The sequence below is a fragment of the Trichomycterus rosablanca genome, chromosome 11 (genome assembly GCF_030014385.1).
Source record: "Trichomycterus rosablanca isolate fTriRos1 chromosome 11, fTriRos1.hap1, whole genome shotgun sequence".
In the NCBI taxonomy this organism is placed as follows: domain Eukaryota; kingdom Metazoa; phylum Chordata; class Actinopteri; order Siluriformes; family Trichomycteridae; genus Trichomycterus; species Trichomycterus rosablanca.
The window spans coordinates 35,004,026-35,019,800 of NC_085998.1; the positions used below are offsets into that span (position 1 = coordinate 35,004,026).

At 41.4% G+C, this 15,775-nt stretch overlaps 1 protein-coding gene across 1 annotated transcript in view; it reads right to left on the bottom strand.

Moving 5' to 3' along the window:
- Positions 1-15,775, bottom strand: part of hipk2 (homeodomain interacting protein kinase 2) — a 121,545-nt gene that overhangs the window by 67,882 nt on the left and 37,888 nt on the right. The window contains exon 2 of the mRNA XM_063004259.1: positions 13,978-15,127. Within this exon, the coding sequence (XP_062860329.1) occupies positions 13,978-15,127 (1,150 nt within the window). The remainder of the gene's footprint in view (positions 1-13,977; positions 15,128-15,775) is intronic.

Genomic DNA, 15,775 nt, shown 5'->3' on the forward strand with positions numbered 1-15,775 from the left:
CTCTCCGTACACAAAGCTGATCTGCATATGAACTCGCTTTGTGCAGGTGAAAAGATGCAGTCGGCTACTGCGCCGGTGGGGGCATGTGTCAGTCTCGCTCTCCTCAATCAGCAGTGGGGATCAGCATCAGTAGAGACAAAGAGTAATGCAATCGGGTAATTGGATACGACTAGATTGGGAGGAAAATTGGGGAAAATGCCAAAAAAAGAAATTATAGTTGATTTAATATTCAATGATTTGTTTTTCAAAAGATGGAATTAGCTGTTGGTTCTGCTTGATTAGAATAAAAACCTGAAGCAAGATGAGTTTCCCCCTCTGCTTTTTCAGAGAGGTGCATAGTTCAGTTCATTCATGAAACTACAACAAAACTAAGACAAGATCCAGACACTTCACCAACTCCAGACTAAAATTTTAACACAACAGCGCTAACAGAACTTTCACACACCAATGGCAATTGCAGGGCATCTAATTTTACCCTTTAAGCCTCTGCTTGTCCCCACAGTGGCTAATGAGATGAAGCAGTCTGACAGTGCACAGTTGCTGAAAGCAAGGACATTCGGTCTGGACATCAGAACAGACTGTTTCCACTTACTGTCGTCTGCAGAATCAGAGAAGGGTCCTTAACATTCATTCACTACTCGCCTCATCCCACCAGAGACTCTTCTAGCTGTGGCACCCCAGCTAGCCCTCTCAGGAATCTCTCTTTGTGTTCATGTTGCCATGGAGATCGCTGTGAATGATGCAGACTGATTGGGATGTGGAGAGGTCTTTTTTTGGAGTGCAGGGGGGATCGCACCTACAGTGTATCACAAAAGTGAGTACACCCCTCACATTTCTGCAAATATTTCATTATATCTTTTCATGGGACAACACTATAGACATGAAACTTGGATATAACTTAGAGTAGTCAGTGTACAGCTTGTATAGCAGTGTAGATTTACTGTCTTCTGAAAATAACTCAACACACAGCCATTAATGTCTAAATAGCTGGCAACATAAGTGAGTACACCCCACAGTGAACATGTCCAAATTGTGCCCAAATGTGTCGTTGTCCCTCCCTGGTGTCATGTGTCAAGGTCCCAGGTGTAAATGGGGAGCAGGGCTGTTAAATTTGGTGTTTTGGGTACAATTCTCTCATACTGGCCACTGAATATTCAACATGGCTCCTCATGGCAAAGAACTCTCTGAGGATGTGAGAAATAGAATTGTTGCTCTCCACAAAGATGGCCTGGGCTATAAGAAGATTGCTAACACCCTGAAACTGAGCTGCAGCATGGTGGCCAAGGTCATACAGCGGTTTTCCAGGACAGGTTCCACTCGGAACAGGCTTCGCCAGGGTCGACCAAAGAAGTTGAGTCCACGTGTTCGGCGTCATATCCAGAGGTTGGCTTTAAAAAATAGACACATGAGTGCTGCCAGCATTGCTGCAGAGGTTGAAGACGTGGGAGGTCAGCCTGTCAGTGCTCAGACCATACGCCGCACACTGCATCAACTCGGTCTGCATGGTCGTCATCCCAGAAGGAAGCTGACGCACAAGAAAGCCCGCAAACAGTTTGCTGAAGACAAGCAGTCCAAGAACATGGATTACTGGAATGCCCTGTGGTCTGACGAGACCAAGATAAACTTGTTTGGCTCAGATGGTGTCCAGCATGTGTGGCGGCGCCCTGGTGAGAAGTACCAAGACAACTGTATCTTGCCTACAGTCAAGCATGGTGGTGGTAGCATCATGGTCTTGGGCTGCATGAGTGTTGCTGGCACTGGGGAGCTGCAGTTCATTGAGGGAAACATGAATTCCAACATGTACTGTGACATTCTGAAACAGAGCATGATCCCCTCCCTTCAAAAACTGGGCCTCATGGCAGTTTTCCAACAGGATAACGACCCCAAACACAACCTCCAAGATGACAACTGCCTTGCTGAGGAAGCTGAAGGTAAAGGTGATGGACTAAACCCAATTGAGCACCTGTGGCGCATCCTCAAGTGGAAGGTGGAGGAGTTCAAGGTGTCTAACATCCACCAGCTCCGTGATGTCATCATGGAGGAGTGGAAGAGGATTCCAGTAGCAACCTGTGCAGCTCTGGTGAATTCCATGCCCAGGAGGGTTAAGGCAGTGCTGGATAATAATGGTGGTCACACAAAATATTGACACTTTGGGCACAATTTGGACATGTTCACTGTGGGGTGTACTCACTTATGTTGCCAGCTATTTAGACATTAATGGCTGTGTGTTGAGTTATTTTCAGAAGACAGTAAATCTACACTCCTATACAAGCTGTACACTGACTACTCTAAGTTATATCCAAGTTTCATGTCTATAGTGTTGTCCCATGAAAAGATATAATGAAATATTTGCAGAAATGTGAGGGGTGTACTCACTTTTGTGATACACTGTATTAGACAGACAACTGAAAGACATGGGGTGCAGACAGGGACTTTTTTGCCATGGATGATGCATAAAAAGATCCTATTTTTCAGCTTTTCTGTACATCTGCAACACTATTCTAGTCCACAAAATAAAGTCGACCACCGACCTGCACATTTTAAACTGTGAAACAAAAGACAAGTATCTTTTAATAAATACCTTTATTACCTTTATTTTACTACTTTTCTCAGGTTTTCTTTTGTCATTGGGCAAACCAGTGTGTTCAGGGAAGGGGACGAAGAACAATTTCCTGTACACACGAGCTCACAGACGCCTAACAGCACGGCCACCGTCACTTGATTAATAAAGTAGACAGGAATGTCATCTCTTCCACCCAGAGAGCAAAGACGATCGGCTCCCGGCTTCCGACCACAAATGACTCTGCATTCATCAGGGCTCACACTCAAAATTATCAACCAAATGCTTTTGTGCCAAACGGTCAAAAATAAACGGTCAAATTAGTTTTCATACTGTCCATATTTCACACCAGTGTTGTTTCCCCAGCCCTGGCTCAAAAAAAAAAAAAGTTTAATAATATTATGAACACCATCAAACCACTGCTATTTTGGAGTGTATTATAGCAAAGGTTCTACCTAATTCACAGCCATGAAAATCGCGTCACAGACTTCCTAATCCTCTGGTTCTGTCTAGTCTCTACCCGCATTAGACAGGTTCTAGATGTTGTCATTTGCTCTTTAGCCTTTGTTTTAATTATCAGTGTCATTGTTTGGGATTATATACAAATGAGGCACTAATATATAACAGGTCAGGGTTTTTTTAATTTTTGTTTTGTGTGGAGTTTGCATGTTCTCCCCGTGTCTGCCTGGGTTTACTCCCGGTGCTCCGGTTTCCTCCCACAGTCCAAAGACGTAAGGTAAATTAAGGTAAGGTAAGTAAGGTAAATTGGAGACACTAAATTGTCCATGACTGTGTTCATTATAACCTTGTGAACTGATGAACCTTGTGTAATGAGTAACTACCGTTCCTATCATGAATGTAACCAAAGTGTAAAACACGACGTTAAAATCCTAATAAAATAAATAATTCATAAGTGTAATTGACTGCTGTGAAATGTGGCACTTTACCTTAAAAATCTGTTAAATCTGTTTTTAAAGTTTTTAAAAACGAGGTCTGTGGAAATTAACCTGTGAATTTAGTAGTAATAGAGATGATTAGTATATAAAATAGTTGCAATGTAGCCTATATGCAGAGAAGAGGCGAGCCTCAACTACCTTCAATTCAGCTCTATCCATTCTGTCCTCCAATCCAATCTATTCTCTTTTAAATTGGACGGAGCCCCTTCAGGCTCTGAAGCTTCCATTCTCTGTACTCATAACAACATGCAGCTGGACTGGATGGTATTTGGCCTCGTGCTAACCCTTACAACAGCTGCACACAAAACAGTAATACCATGTAAATTAATCATGTAAATTAACCAAAAAAAGGAGCTGATTTATCTTTAATGAAAAACACTTTTCTACTAGGCTTAGGGCACCATAATGGGTCTGTCCAGTGATAAGCAACCGTTCCAGGCAAACTTCATCACATGCAGCACATTTCAAATGCTAACCACTTTAATTATTAACAAGGACTCAATACGGGGGTAATTATTTTTCCAAACAAACGGTGCCAAAGGCCCAAACTGCTGCAATATGATATATGGTAATTCAGTTCTGCACCACAAAGCTTTTAATCATATTAGATTATTTATTAACCTGAGTGAAATATGACTGGACTGGCAGTTATTTAATAATAATAGCTGACAACAAATCCTGGAAGTGGTGTGATGGGATCATAAATAAAAGGTGGCTAGGAGTTGTAAATTAAATCCTATATTATGGTTTAAACATGGGTGACTGACCATAGCACCACTTAGTATTACAGACCAGTCTGGTAATGGAAGATTAAAACAAAGAAGAAGGTAGAAAAGGTTCGTTTACTAATAGCGAACTAAACAATTCTGTAGTTCATCAATGTTTCTGGGTCAGGGCACCTTTACACCTTTAAGTCTATGTGGCAAGACTTCATGAATCTTTTGGGTTCAGGTTTAACCAATACCATTGCAAAAAGATAGATAAAATCAGTTTTCTAAAATAGATTATATGTTTTCAGATTTGTTGCAGCACTACTGTCAGGTTGCCACTGTTGGGCCCTTGAGCAAGGCCCTTAACCCTCAATTGCTTAGAAAGTATACTGTCACCGTACTGTAAGTCACTTTGGATCAAAGCGTGCACTAAATGCTGAAAATGTAAATGGTTCAGGACTGAAGGTAGAAGGGGGCAGTTAAGGCCACACTCACTCAGGGCCTCTGCTGGCACAGCTAACTAGGTCTGGTGTAAATTAGCCAAACTACTTAACATTGTACACACATTAACAAATTCTTCCACTTGAGATGGCAAACGGATGTGTTCCATTTGTGGGGGTTCATGGGAAAATGCACAGCTGCCCAAGTGCATCACAGAGAGCAGAGGAAACGGAATAGCCCCGCTGACCCGTTTACAGTGTCCTACTGCTGATTAGAGCCAACAAGAAGCAACTAAAGAGAACTTCAGAGAGCGTTCAGCTCCAACATGAACTCAGTTTAAGCTGAACTGACACTGCTGAGCTGTTGCACATCATTATTAATATATTTACACAGTTATATAGATGTTAATATGTTAGTCATTAACATAGTTATACATTAAGTTTTTTTCAGCTGATCTATACTGCCTATGTCTTAATTAAACAAATAGATAAATAAGAGGAAATGAAATCAACTGCGTGAAACCAACGCAGCATCCTGTCTAAGTGCATTACTGCATTGCGCCTAGTGATTACAGAGAAAACTGGACCCACTGTAATCATGACCAGGATAGAGCAGAAGAAAAACATGATAATGAAATAAAATGACATAAAAATCTAAATCTAAAAATCTAATCTCAGAAGAACTAAAATGACAATGTTAGCAGAGCACACCTCACTTTTACTAAATTATATACTATACTGCTCAATTCTATTTTATTACAAATACTTTACAAACTATATATGCAGATGGATTATGTAGATGATTGTATTGAAATAATTTAACAATATAATAATAAAAAAGTGTGATAATTATTTGTTGTATAAATAAACTTTGTGCAAGTAACACAGACACTAAAGAAGTTTCATGTGTTAGAAATAAGGTAGAAAAAAGGAGATGGATAAAATAAAAATTTTAAAAAGTAAAAGTAAAAAATTATCGGTTGATATTAGTGGGTTTGTTAATGACTTAAACTAATAACTTAAATAAATCTGCTGGGAAATTCTTACATCAAGCTTAATAATAAAAAAACATGAACGCAAGAGCCTAATTTTCTTTGCTGGCTGATCAGACAGTACTGTACATAAAACACTTTCCCATGAAAGAATGAAACTTGACACTTGCACAAGGTCTGCCTGCTGTTGATAGTGTCCAAAACATACCAGTATTCCTAAAAATCATCTAAAGAAATCAAAGCAATGCCTGACAAAAAATACCCAAACAATCGTCTGAATGTTTAATTTCTCAACCAAGAGAAGTTAATTAGCTACGTAACTGTAAAGCAGGTAAAACCTCACATGACCTGCTGGTTATTACATTTCTGTCTGTCATCTAAGCAAAGAAACTCAATAAAGGAAAAACACGCTTTTATTACCTCCCCTGTCTGTTTGCTTTTAATAAAATCTTGTAGTTTAGCCAGTTTAATCATTTTCATATCAAAAGAGCTTTTAAATAAAGTTAAAGATATGTCAGCATCAGTAACTTAAGTTCGCAAGTAAAAAAAAAAAAAAGGTTTTATGTATTTAATGTGTGGTTGTTTAGGTGGTACAGTGGTAAAGTGCACTAGCACACTACAGCTGAGATGGGGTCCGAATATGAGTGGTGCTATTGGCCGGTCGGGCGTCTTAATGGACATGATTGGCTAGAAAATGAATTGGCCAAAACAGCCTGGCCACTTGGAGTTCCCCTTGTCAGTGCACTCTCAATTTGATTTAAATAATAAAGGAATTTATTAAGGTTTGCGTCAGGAATATAACATAGCTGAATCTCATTCAAGGTTCATGGGTATTTATACTTTACAGGTAAACAGCATGTGTGCTCTCCAGAAGCTCACCCTCATTTTCAGATAAAATTCACCCTGAGTAACAGGATCCCACCGTTCACGTTCTGCAAAACTAAAAAAATGCTTTACTCATGCTTGAGAGAACAGTAACTAGTGGCAACCTCATTCATTAGCGTGCTCTTTAATGCCTGCCACGGAGCCACGGTAAATGTCCTGGAACGGCACTTCATTTATTAAAGCGGTTCTGACTGCACACCAGGCTTTATTGTTATGGGAAAAACAGATCATGTTCTCTGTTAAATGTAAAATCTAGATGGATACATAAACACGGGCTAGTTTTAGTTGTTTGTGCTTTTGTACGAGCTCTGATTGTGAACAGATTCTTATCTAGACACATAAAAGGTCTGGCTTCAGTCGGGTGTCTGGTTTGAATTAAGCAACATCAATCTCATGCTTGGATTTTTATTTAAAGTAGATACTAAACAAAGGCTTGCTTTAGGGTCCACCGTCAGCTTAAAATTAACATAAACTAATAAATAACAATCACAATATGCCATTTTTAAATGCTCAGGTGATGCAGCTGTCTATTCTGCTAGCTCACCACTGCTGAGATCTGGGTTCGATTCTCATCAGTGCTATCGACCGGCCAGGCACATAAACAGACATGACTGGCCGAAGAGGGTGGCTGAAGCTCTGTGAAGGATTGGTGCTTTGTCCAGAGTATTCCAAGAAGGTCTGGCTTGTTATAAGTTATACGGGAGGCCAGTAGAGTTCCTCCACATCTCATCAAACCATCTCTTTATAGACCTGTGCAAAGAGGCACAGCCATGCTGGGGGGGGCTGGGGTTCGGCAACTCATTCAAATCTCATTCAACGTGACATGAAATCAAGTGATCTTCAAAAAAAAAAGCAAATATATGAACTGTTTGGAAGAGGTTCCTAGGGGCAGGACTGCCACAAGACCATTATTCAAGGTCTGAAAACAATATTTGTCCTTATTTTTTATTTTTGGCAAATAAATGCACCAAATGGAAGTTCAAGACAAATGTTGTCAGTAGTTTATACAATGAAACAAAGAAGGTGAATCATGTCCATTAGGGGTACAGAATAAATACTTTTTGTGTGTTTGTTTTTTCTTGGACCATCCTTAGACTTGGTTTGTGCTGTTCTTTGCATTTCAGCTACTGATACCCATAAAAAAAATCAACAAAATCTAGGAAACAGAAAAACAGGTAAGCCTGTAAAACTGCTGATCCTTATTTCCTAGTCATGAAGTCATTAGGGACTGGATATGCATAAGGAAGCAAGCTGACATAAAGCAGATGCACCATTAGGCTGAATTTTATCATTAGGACGCCTGGTTTCCTTGGAGTCCTCCTATATAAAGCCTCTTGACGTCTACAGGGTATTGACTGACATGCTAAGAGGCCATGCTGTTTCTTCCTCCATGACCTCCAGCTGCCGTGACTCACACAGATAGCAGGGACCTCCATGTGTGTATAAGTGATGCAAAATGAGGACAGCAAGGGGGAAAGAGAGGAACAGAGATCTATGAAAGAAAAGGACAAGGAGACATGTTAACGTTTCTATCACGCCCCTCATTCCAACTACGACCATACAAATGCAATCTGCAAATGTAGTACCCTATAAAATCCACAACATGGAGAACACGAACAAAAGTGCACATTTGAGGCATAAATATAGATTCAAACTTGCATAGAATTTGAAGCTTCTGATATACATTCAGATAAGACCAGTAATGCTCAAACACTTTCTGCAGTGCTTCTTTTGGTCTGGAAAGCAGTGTGCAAATAGTCACCAAAATGTAAACTTCAAAGCAGAGAGATGCATTTGGGACACATCCATTGGACAGGACCTTGATGTGCCATGTGTACATACATCACAGCATGCACAACGGTACCCTTCATTCAGCAAAGGTGCATTTGTTCACTAGCTGCATTGAACCAATTGACAAAAAGTCAAAGTTATTAACACCAGGTACTTTCAATAGCTCATTGAGCTTTGTGGAGTGTGGAGTTAACTGAATAGCTGTACAAACTCACAATTCATAAAACTATGAACTAAAATCAGGCATGGATCATGCTGGATGAGAGGGCATTGCTGGTAATTGATGCTTCAATTCATCCCAAAAGTGTTCAGGCCTCTGTGTAAGTCACTGGAGTTTCTTCACACTAAATGTATCAAACCTTGTCTTTATAAACTTCACTTTGAGTGCAGTGGCACAGTTATGCTGAAACATGGAAGGGTATTTCACAAACTTTCAAAACCATATATATCCTGTATAATCCTTTTTTTATATTATACCAGTTAGCAGTGGGTGTGACTTAAATACCTAAACTCAATAATTCCAAGCAATTCACCATATTCTTTATCATGTATTTTATTTAGCATATTATTACAAATCAAGCTACAGTACCGTTGTTTTTGTTTGTTTTAATTAATAGCACACATCTACGACCCTATTAAACTTTAATTAGAGCATTTAGAGCAGAAGGTTCTTTTCTTTTCCTATTATAGATGAGCAGATAAAAGACATCTAACTGGAACATGCCAGTAATCCTTCTTATCTGGTATTGAGGACGTCAACCAGCTTTACCTGTTACATCATTTGCAAGAGGGCATTACTAACAGAATAGAAAATGCTAGCTAGCAAGCATAAACTCAAAAAACACACAGAAAAAGTCATTTGTTCAAGCCCCAGGATGCCAGTGCTGGGCGCTCAATACTCAGTCGCTTGGATTGTTTACTTCTGTTAAGTATTTACATTTACATTTTCAGCATTTAGCAGACACCTTTATCCAAAGTGACTTACAGTACTGTGACAGTATATTGTTTAAGCAATTCAGGGTTAAGGGCCTTGCTCATGGGCCCAACAGTGGCAACCTGGAAGTGGTGGGGCTTCAATCAGCGACCTTTGGATTACTAGTCCAGTACCTCAACCGTTAGGCTACATAGATGTAAATGCAAGTGTAAATGTAAATGTAAGGAGGACGGAGTATTAAGAGGAACAGACATGACTTCTGAATTACCTTGAGCTAAAGAAAAGCTTTGGCAAAATAGATTTCTTTCTAAGCTGTAGCTAATCTCCGTGCTTCTCTATGTCAGATCAATGAAACATAGAGAACGTGCCAAGTGCCCTCATCCATACACATGAGGTCTCAGACGCCTAAGATTGGCTAGAGTTGCATGACTGATCGGAGGAGTGCCAATAAGCTCCAAGCTTCTGCCCGTAGTCACCCAGCCTTTTGGCATTTAGAGAAAATGTATTTTTGTTGTATTACTCAACAACTACTGAATCTTTTTGAGCTTTTACTGCTACATAAAGTCTCCTGCTGCATTTCATGCAAACAAATACGCAGCTCATCCTCTTCACGTCAATGTTTACCTTAATTAGCTATGCAATGTTCTTATCTTTCTCTACATTGATGTATTCCCCAATGGAAAATCCATATCTGAAATGCAGCTACAGCCTGGAAATGTAAGCTTTTTAATCTTATACAACACATGCACCCACTTCCAATAGATCCAATTCCATCAGAACAGACAGGAGAAGAGCTCACAGTAAATACAGCCTATAAAGATATGAAGATCAGCTGATCGAGTCTGAGCTGCCGGTACCAGGGATAATTTAGTAGGAATAAAAATTTTAACTGAAAAGGTTTTTGCTTTCACAATCCTTTCTACAGCGGACTAAAAAGGAACTGTGAAGCAACTGGAGAGAGGACCAAGTTTAGAATACGCAAAGAGGGCACATGGTGCATCCTGTCATACAGTATCAGTGGTCATGAGGAATCGTCCCTCAGGTTTACCAGCACGACCAAAAGAAACAGAGGGACCAGACTGAGGGGTGCACGAGTAAGCACGGCTTTACATAATAATTCTCTATAAAAAGCAATTCTTTCCTTCAACTGAAACACTCACTCATCAGAGCATGATTAAAACACACTGGTACTCACGTTACTTTTAATGTTCAGTTTTTTCTGTTCGCCAATTAAGTACCTCTTGCAAACCAATATAGAATTAGCAAACAGAGACAGACTGGAAGAAAAAAAACAGATTCTAGTTTTCCTCTCTGGAGAGGCTTTACAGCTCTCTCTTTCTCTCATGTGGTCTCTTTTAGCACCAAACCAGCAGGGAGATTCGTTCACAACCTCCTCTCAGATCTGATCTGAGATGGGAAATCAGTCATTTATTCTCAAGGAGCTTCAACTCTGACAGCAATTTGCTTGGATTTTTGCAGTGGATTCTTCCAAAGACCTAAAATTTAAAAGCTCACCCTCATGGACTTGAGCGTTTGAATATAGAACGATAAAAAGAGACACAAAATAAGAGCTACACTATACAGTTTAGACAAAGTATTGGGACACATCTTCTAATTGCTGAATTCATGTGTTACTTTAATCAGGTATAGAAAGGAAATGATATTCTTCCATCTTTGCAGCAACAGTTTAGAGAAGGTACTTTTTTGTTTCAGCATTAGTGTCCCTGTGCACAATGCAGACATGAGGAAAATCTCAGCTTAAAGAAACCTCAGTGACCTGCACAGAGCTCTGACCTCAGCCCAACTAGACAGCTTTGGAATACCATGGAACTGGAACATTTGGAGCAATTGAGGCTTACTTGACAAATAAATGCTTTTATTGAGCTGAATGGGTACAAATTCTCATAGCCATACTTCAAAGTCTTGTGAAAAGCCAAGTCAGTGGTCGAGAAGTGGCTGTTGTTATAACTGACAAGATCACAGAGGTTAGTCTATTTTAATATCATTTGTTTTTAAACAGGGGTGTCAGACAAGCTCATGATTAGCTCATGGTACTGTGTGTTGAGGCTTTCCCACATGGGTCAGTTCTGGTGCACAGAAGCATTGTGGGACTGTGCGATGCTGCTCTTGTTCATATCAGATCCATTTTTCCTCTTTCACACAATTGTCTGCTAAGTAGTAAATATTAAAACTTAGCTCAGGGTCAGCTGCTTTTTATGTCCTTACTGCTGCCAGAAAAAAATTGGAGGGGAAAGTGTACCCCTCCATGCACTCCTACACAAGACGAGGGGTCCGGCTGATAGTAATTCCACTTCACAGCCCAGTTCTTACCAATTACTGACCTCCTTAACCCACCAATCAATAAAATGCAGCACATTTCTGAAGATTTGGCCCTGCAGTTCAGCATGTTGGGTTTGAGATGAAATAACTACTGTACAGTACAGCGGTAAAGTACAGACTGTACAGTCAGCTTTAATTTAAGGGTTTGTGCGGCCATTCTAAACAGAACCATATAAATTATACAGTGCTTTTCATATGTAGCAGTCATTATTTTAGGGGATCAAAAGTCAGGTAATGGGTTCCTTATTTAGTCTTCTTAAGTAATGTTTGTCCTTGCATTAACAAAAATGATACATTATTTTGAACTGTAGTGAATCACTGTTGCTGACCAAACTATACTGTGCCCAAACAGACTTAGAGAAGTATCATAATATTTGTCTGGCTAAACACTTTATTAGGAACACTTTATTATTCATTACAATCACAAGCACAGATCAAGATCTTCAGGTACTGTTAACATTCATCATCACAGTAGTGAAAAGTGTCTTTAATTGTGGCATGTTTGCTTATGCCAATGATGCAATGAGAACATGCAACGAAATGCCAAAAACACCAATTTACCAGCCTTCCAGAGAATGACCAGACTGGTTTGCACTGACAGGAAGGCTGCGGTAACTTTAAAAACCATTTATTACAGCCATGGTACAAAAAAAGTCTCAGAATGCTGAACTTGAGGCAGTTGAGCTACGATAGACACAAACTAGGACATTTAGGACTACAGTGGACACAGGCTCACTAAAACTTGACAGTTGAAAATTCTGAAAATGTTGTATGGTTTGATGGATTTTAATTTCTGGATCAGAAATTGGTGTAAACAACATGAATTGTGAAACTACGTTAATTGTTTGTCTATTTGATTTTTCCATTGTGGAGAACACTGACAGACACTGAAATGGATTTCATATATAAACATTGACATGTAAGAGATCTGGTAAGGTATTGATAGGGTTTCTGGATTGTTCGGCTCGCACAGTGGTCTAATGCGCTAGCCCACCACTGCTGACAATCGGCTGTGCCTCCTAAAATACGTGGCTGCATCAAAAAGGGCTTCCAATGTGATCAGCTCTGATGAGCCCTAAATGCAGGAGCAGCCAAAAGAACAAAAAGAACTTGTAAACCTCTTCCACTAATTATCCACCTACTTTCTTACATTCACATGCAATCTGTTTGCTGTGCTGGGATTACGACCTTATTAACATTAATTAGTAACTCTGACCTTGGCCTCCTCACAGAAGCACAGCAAGATGCACATCTGGCAGCAGTCAAGTTGACCCCTACCAAACTGAGAGACTTACACACACAAAAGCATAAATAAATGTAGGGTGACTAAGACTAAACCAGGTTCAATCCTAACAGCCCCTCAGTCCCTGGGACCACTGTCTTAGTAAACCCAAACACAGCGTTCTATACAGGAACGGGAACGTGAACAGTTAAACAGTAAAGGAAGCACAACACAAAAAGAAGCTCTCAATCAAATCATCTGTTTCTAATGCTGGTGCTCTGGTGTGGATTACAGGAAAGCATTACTGGAGAACTTGGACTGACCCCACATCTCCAACCCTGGGGAAACAGTTAGCAGTGACGTTGGGGTCAGGTAAAGGAAAGAGCACATGCCTAATGCAGCAGTTCCCATTTTTATTACATTTTTTATAACTCGTACAGACATTCCAGAGGAGACAAGCAAGAGACTGTAGCAGAAATCTCACAGGCGCTGGGACTGTAAACCTCCATGGTGTTGAAAAGCATAAACCAACCATCTTCAAAACAGCTATCCACCTTTATCCAAAGCGACTTACACTACAGTCACAGTATACAGTCTGAGCAATTGAGGGCTAAGGGCCTTACTCAAGGGTCCAACAGCAGCAACCTGGCAGTGGTGGGGCTTGAACCAGCGACCTTCTAAACAATAGTCTAGTACCTTAACCACAAGGCTACGGCATGCCCGGTAAGCATGATAAAACATGATAAGCAGCTGGATTCTTCTTATTTATAGTTTCTCCCAATCTAATCGTATGCAATACCCAGTTGTATATCCGCTACTGTTGCAGACCCCTACCTTAACAGAGGAGGGCCGTACCTAACACACAGACCCTCTAACGTGTGTAGTAGCCTACCGCTTCTTTTCACCTGCACTAGGCGGGTTCACAAAGTAATCAGTATTGGATACTAAAAGTCATGCACTGCTATCCGTTATTCCCCATCACCGTGCAGGCAGAAACAAGCAGAGGCAGCAATTGCAGCAACAAAGAGGAATTCCCTTTGGCCCGTCCTCCCTCAAACACAGCCAGTCATGTCTGTGTAGGCGCCTGGCCGGCCAATAACAAAGCTGAGATTTAAACTTTTAAATTTTGTTAGACACGCTGCCTTACCTGTAGTATCTGGACTGCAGGTAAGTGGAGCACACAGCTTTGGACACATGACTTGCAGAGCCGAAGTCGATGACCTTGACTCTGTAGGGTTGTCGAGCAGGATCCACCAGCATGATATTTTCAGGCTTCAGATCGGCGTGGATCAGACCCAGACTCTTCAGCTTCATCAGGGCTGTGGCCACCTGCTGCAGGATAGGCCGGATGTACTTGAGGGGCAGTGGGCTGAACTTGTTCTGCTTGAGGAAGTCGTACAGGTTCTGCTCCAACATCTCAAACACCAGGCACGTGTGGTTCTTGTGCTGGAAGCACTCGTACGCCCTCACGAAGTTGAAATCGTCCGCGCTTTCTGTGCTCAGACGTGCCAGGATGCTGACCTCGATCTGGCCTTGGCGTGCATATGATGGGTGGTTCTTCAAGATCTTGATAGCCACAATCTCACTGGTACCGCGTTTCCAGCACTTCACTACCTGACCAAAGGTCCCCCGACCTAGAAACTCCAAAACTTCATATGTATTGGTCATAGAGCAGAGTACCTCATGTTGCAGGAGCTGGTAGTCACCCTCGCTGTTTGCGCCGCTGGTCTTGGACGTGGCTGTAGTGGAGGCGGTGGCAGCAGTGCCCGCCGGGCCACTCTGTCCGTTGTTCTGGAGCATAGGTGCTGCCTGGGGCGGCTGTTGTTCCTCCACCACGTGCACGCTGCTTCCACTGCCGTTGTTGTTGTCAAGCTCCTCGCTCTTGCGCTTAAGCCCACATCGCTGGTACGTATCCAGCAAGCTAACAGTGCTGCGGCGTGTCAGGTTGTGTCCTCCACTGCCACTGCCACTGCTGCTTCCCGTGCTCCCCAGAAGCTGGCCAGCCACCCCAGAAGTGCTACTTGCCGAGGCCACTACAAAGTGACCCGAGCTGGCTGGGAAGAGAAGAGCCTGTTCGTAGGGTAGGGAGGCGTTTGAGACCTGGAGCGGGGCGGCGTTGATGCCCACCGGGGCGGTGGACACACACTGCTTGCTGTTCTGACTGTAGACCTTGCTGTGCGTACCGTACCCTGTCATATCCCAGTTGCAACTCTGCTCCACTTTTAATTTCTTCACGCTAAAGAAGGCACTTGATTGAAGAGTGTGGGGGGAGAAGACTTGCACTTGCGAGGCCATACCTGAGAGAGAGAGAGAGAGAGAGAGAGAGAGAGAGAGAGAGAGAGAGGGAGAGGGGAGAAACCAGAAGTGAATATGAGACCTTGAAACTTGAGTGTTAGCTTTAAATACAAACTGTACAGGCCAAGGCAGAGTCCTGACGCTAATTTATTGCAAAGATGCTTCGCCATTCATCTTTCTATTTATCTACTGCCAGATTCAAGATTATGTTAGAAGTACCTGCTTCAGAGCTGCATAAGGTTAAGACTACATCAAGATTAGCTTGAATACATTAAAAAATACACAAAGTAAACTAAATAAAATAAATTCAGCATTGCTGTTTAGTAGCTGGTTTACATTCATGCCTGTCAGGCTTTCTTTGTAAGGACTGCAGCAGGATAAAGAGCTTTGATGACACAAACGCTTCCAGGATTAGCAAACGTAGGATTTCTCCTTATGTCACAGCTCACTAGTCGCCGTGTTGTGTTTTTCTAATTTAAAGTGGAATCCACACAGTTCAGGCTTTTGTGAAACAGTGAGAATCAGTTTCGTCATGTCTGTGTTTCGCTTTTGACGAAGCCATATAAAAATGTGTGTTAGTGGTGGCGCTTTTAGAAGGTCAGTGGCAAATTTAGTTTAGGCAAAGTTTAGTCCGATTGCAATGGTAAGCT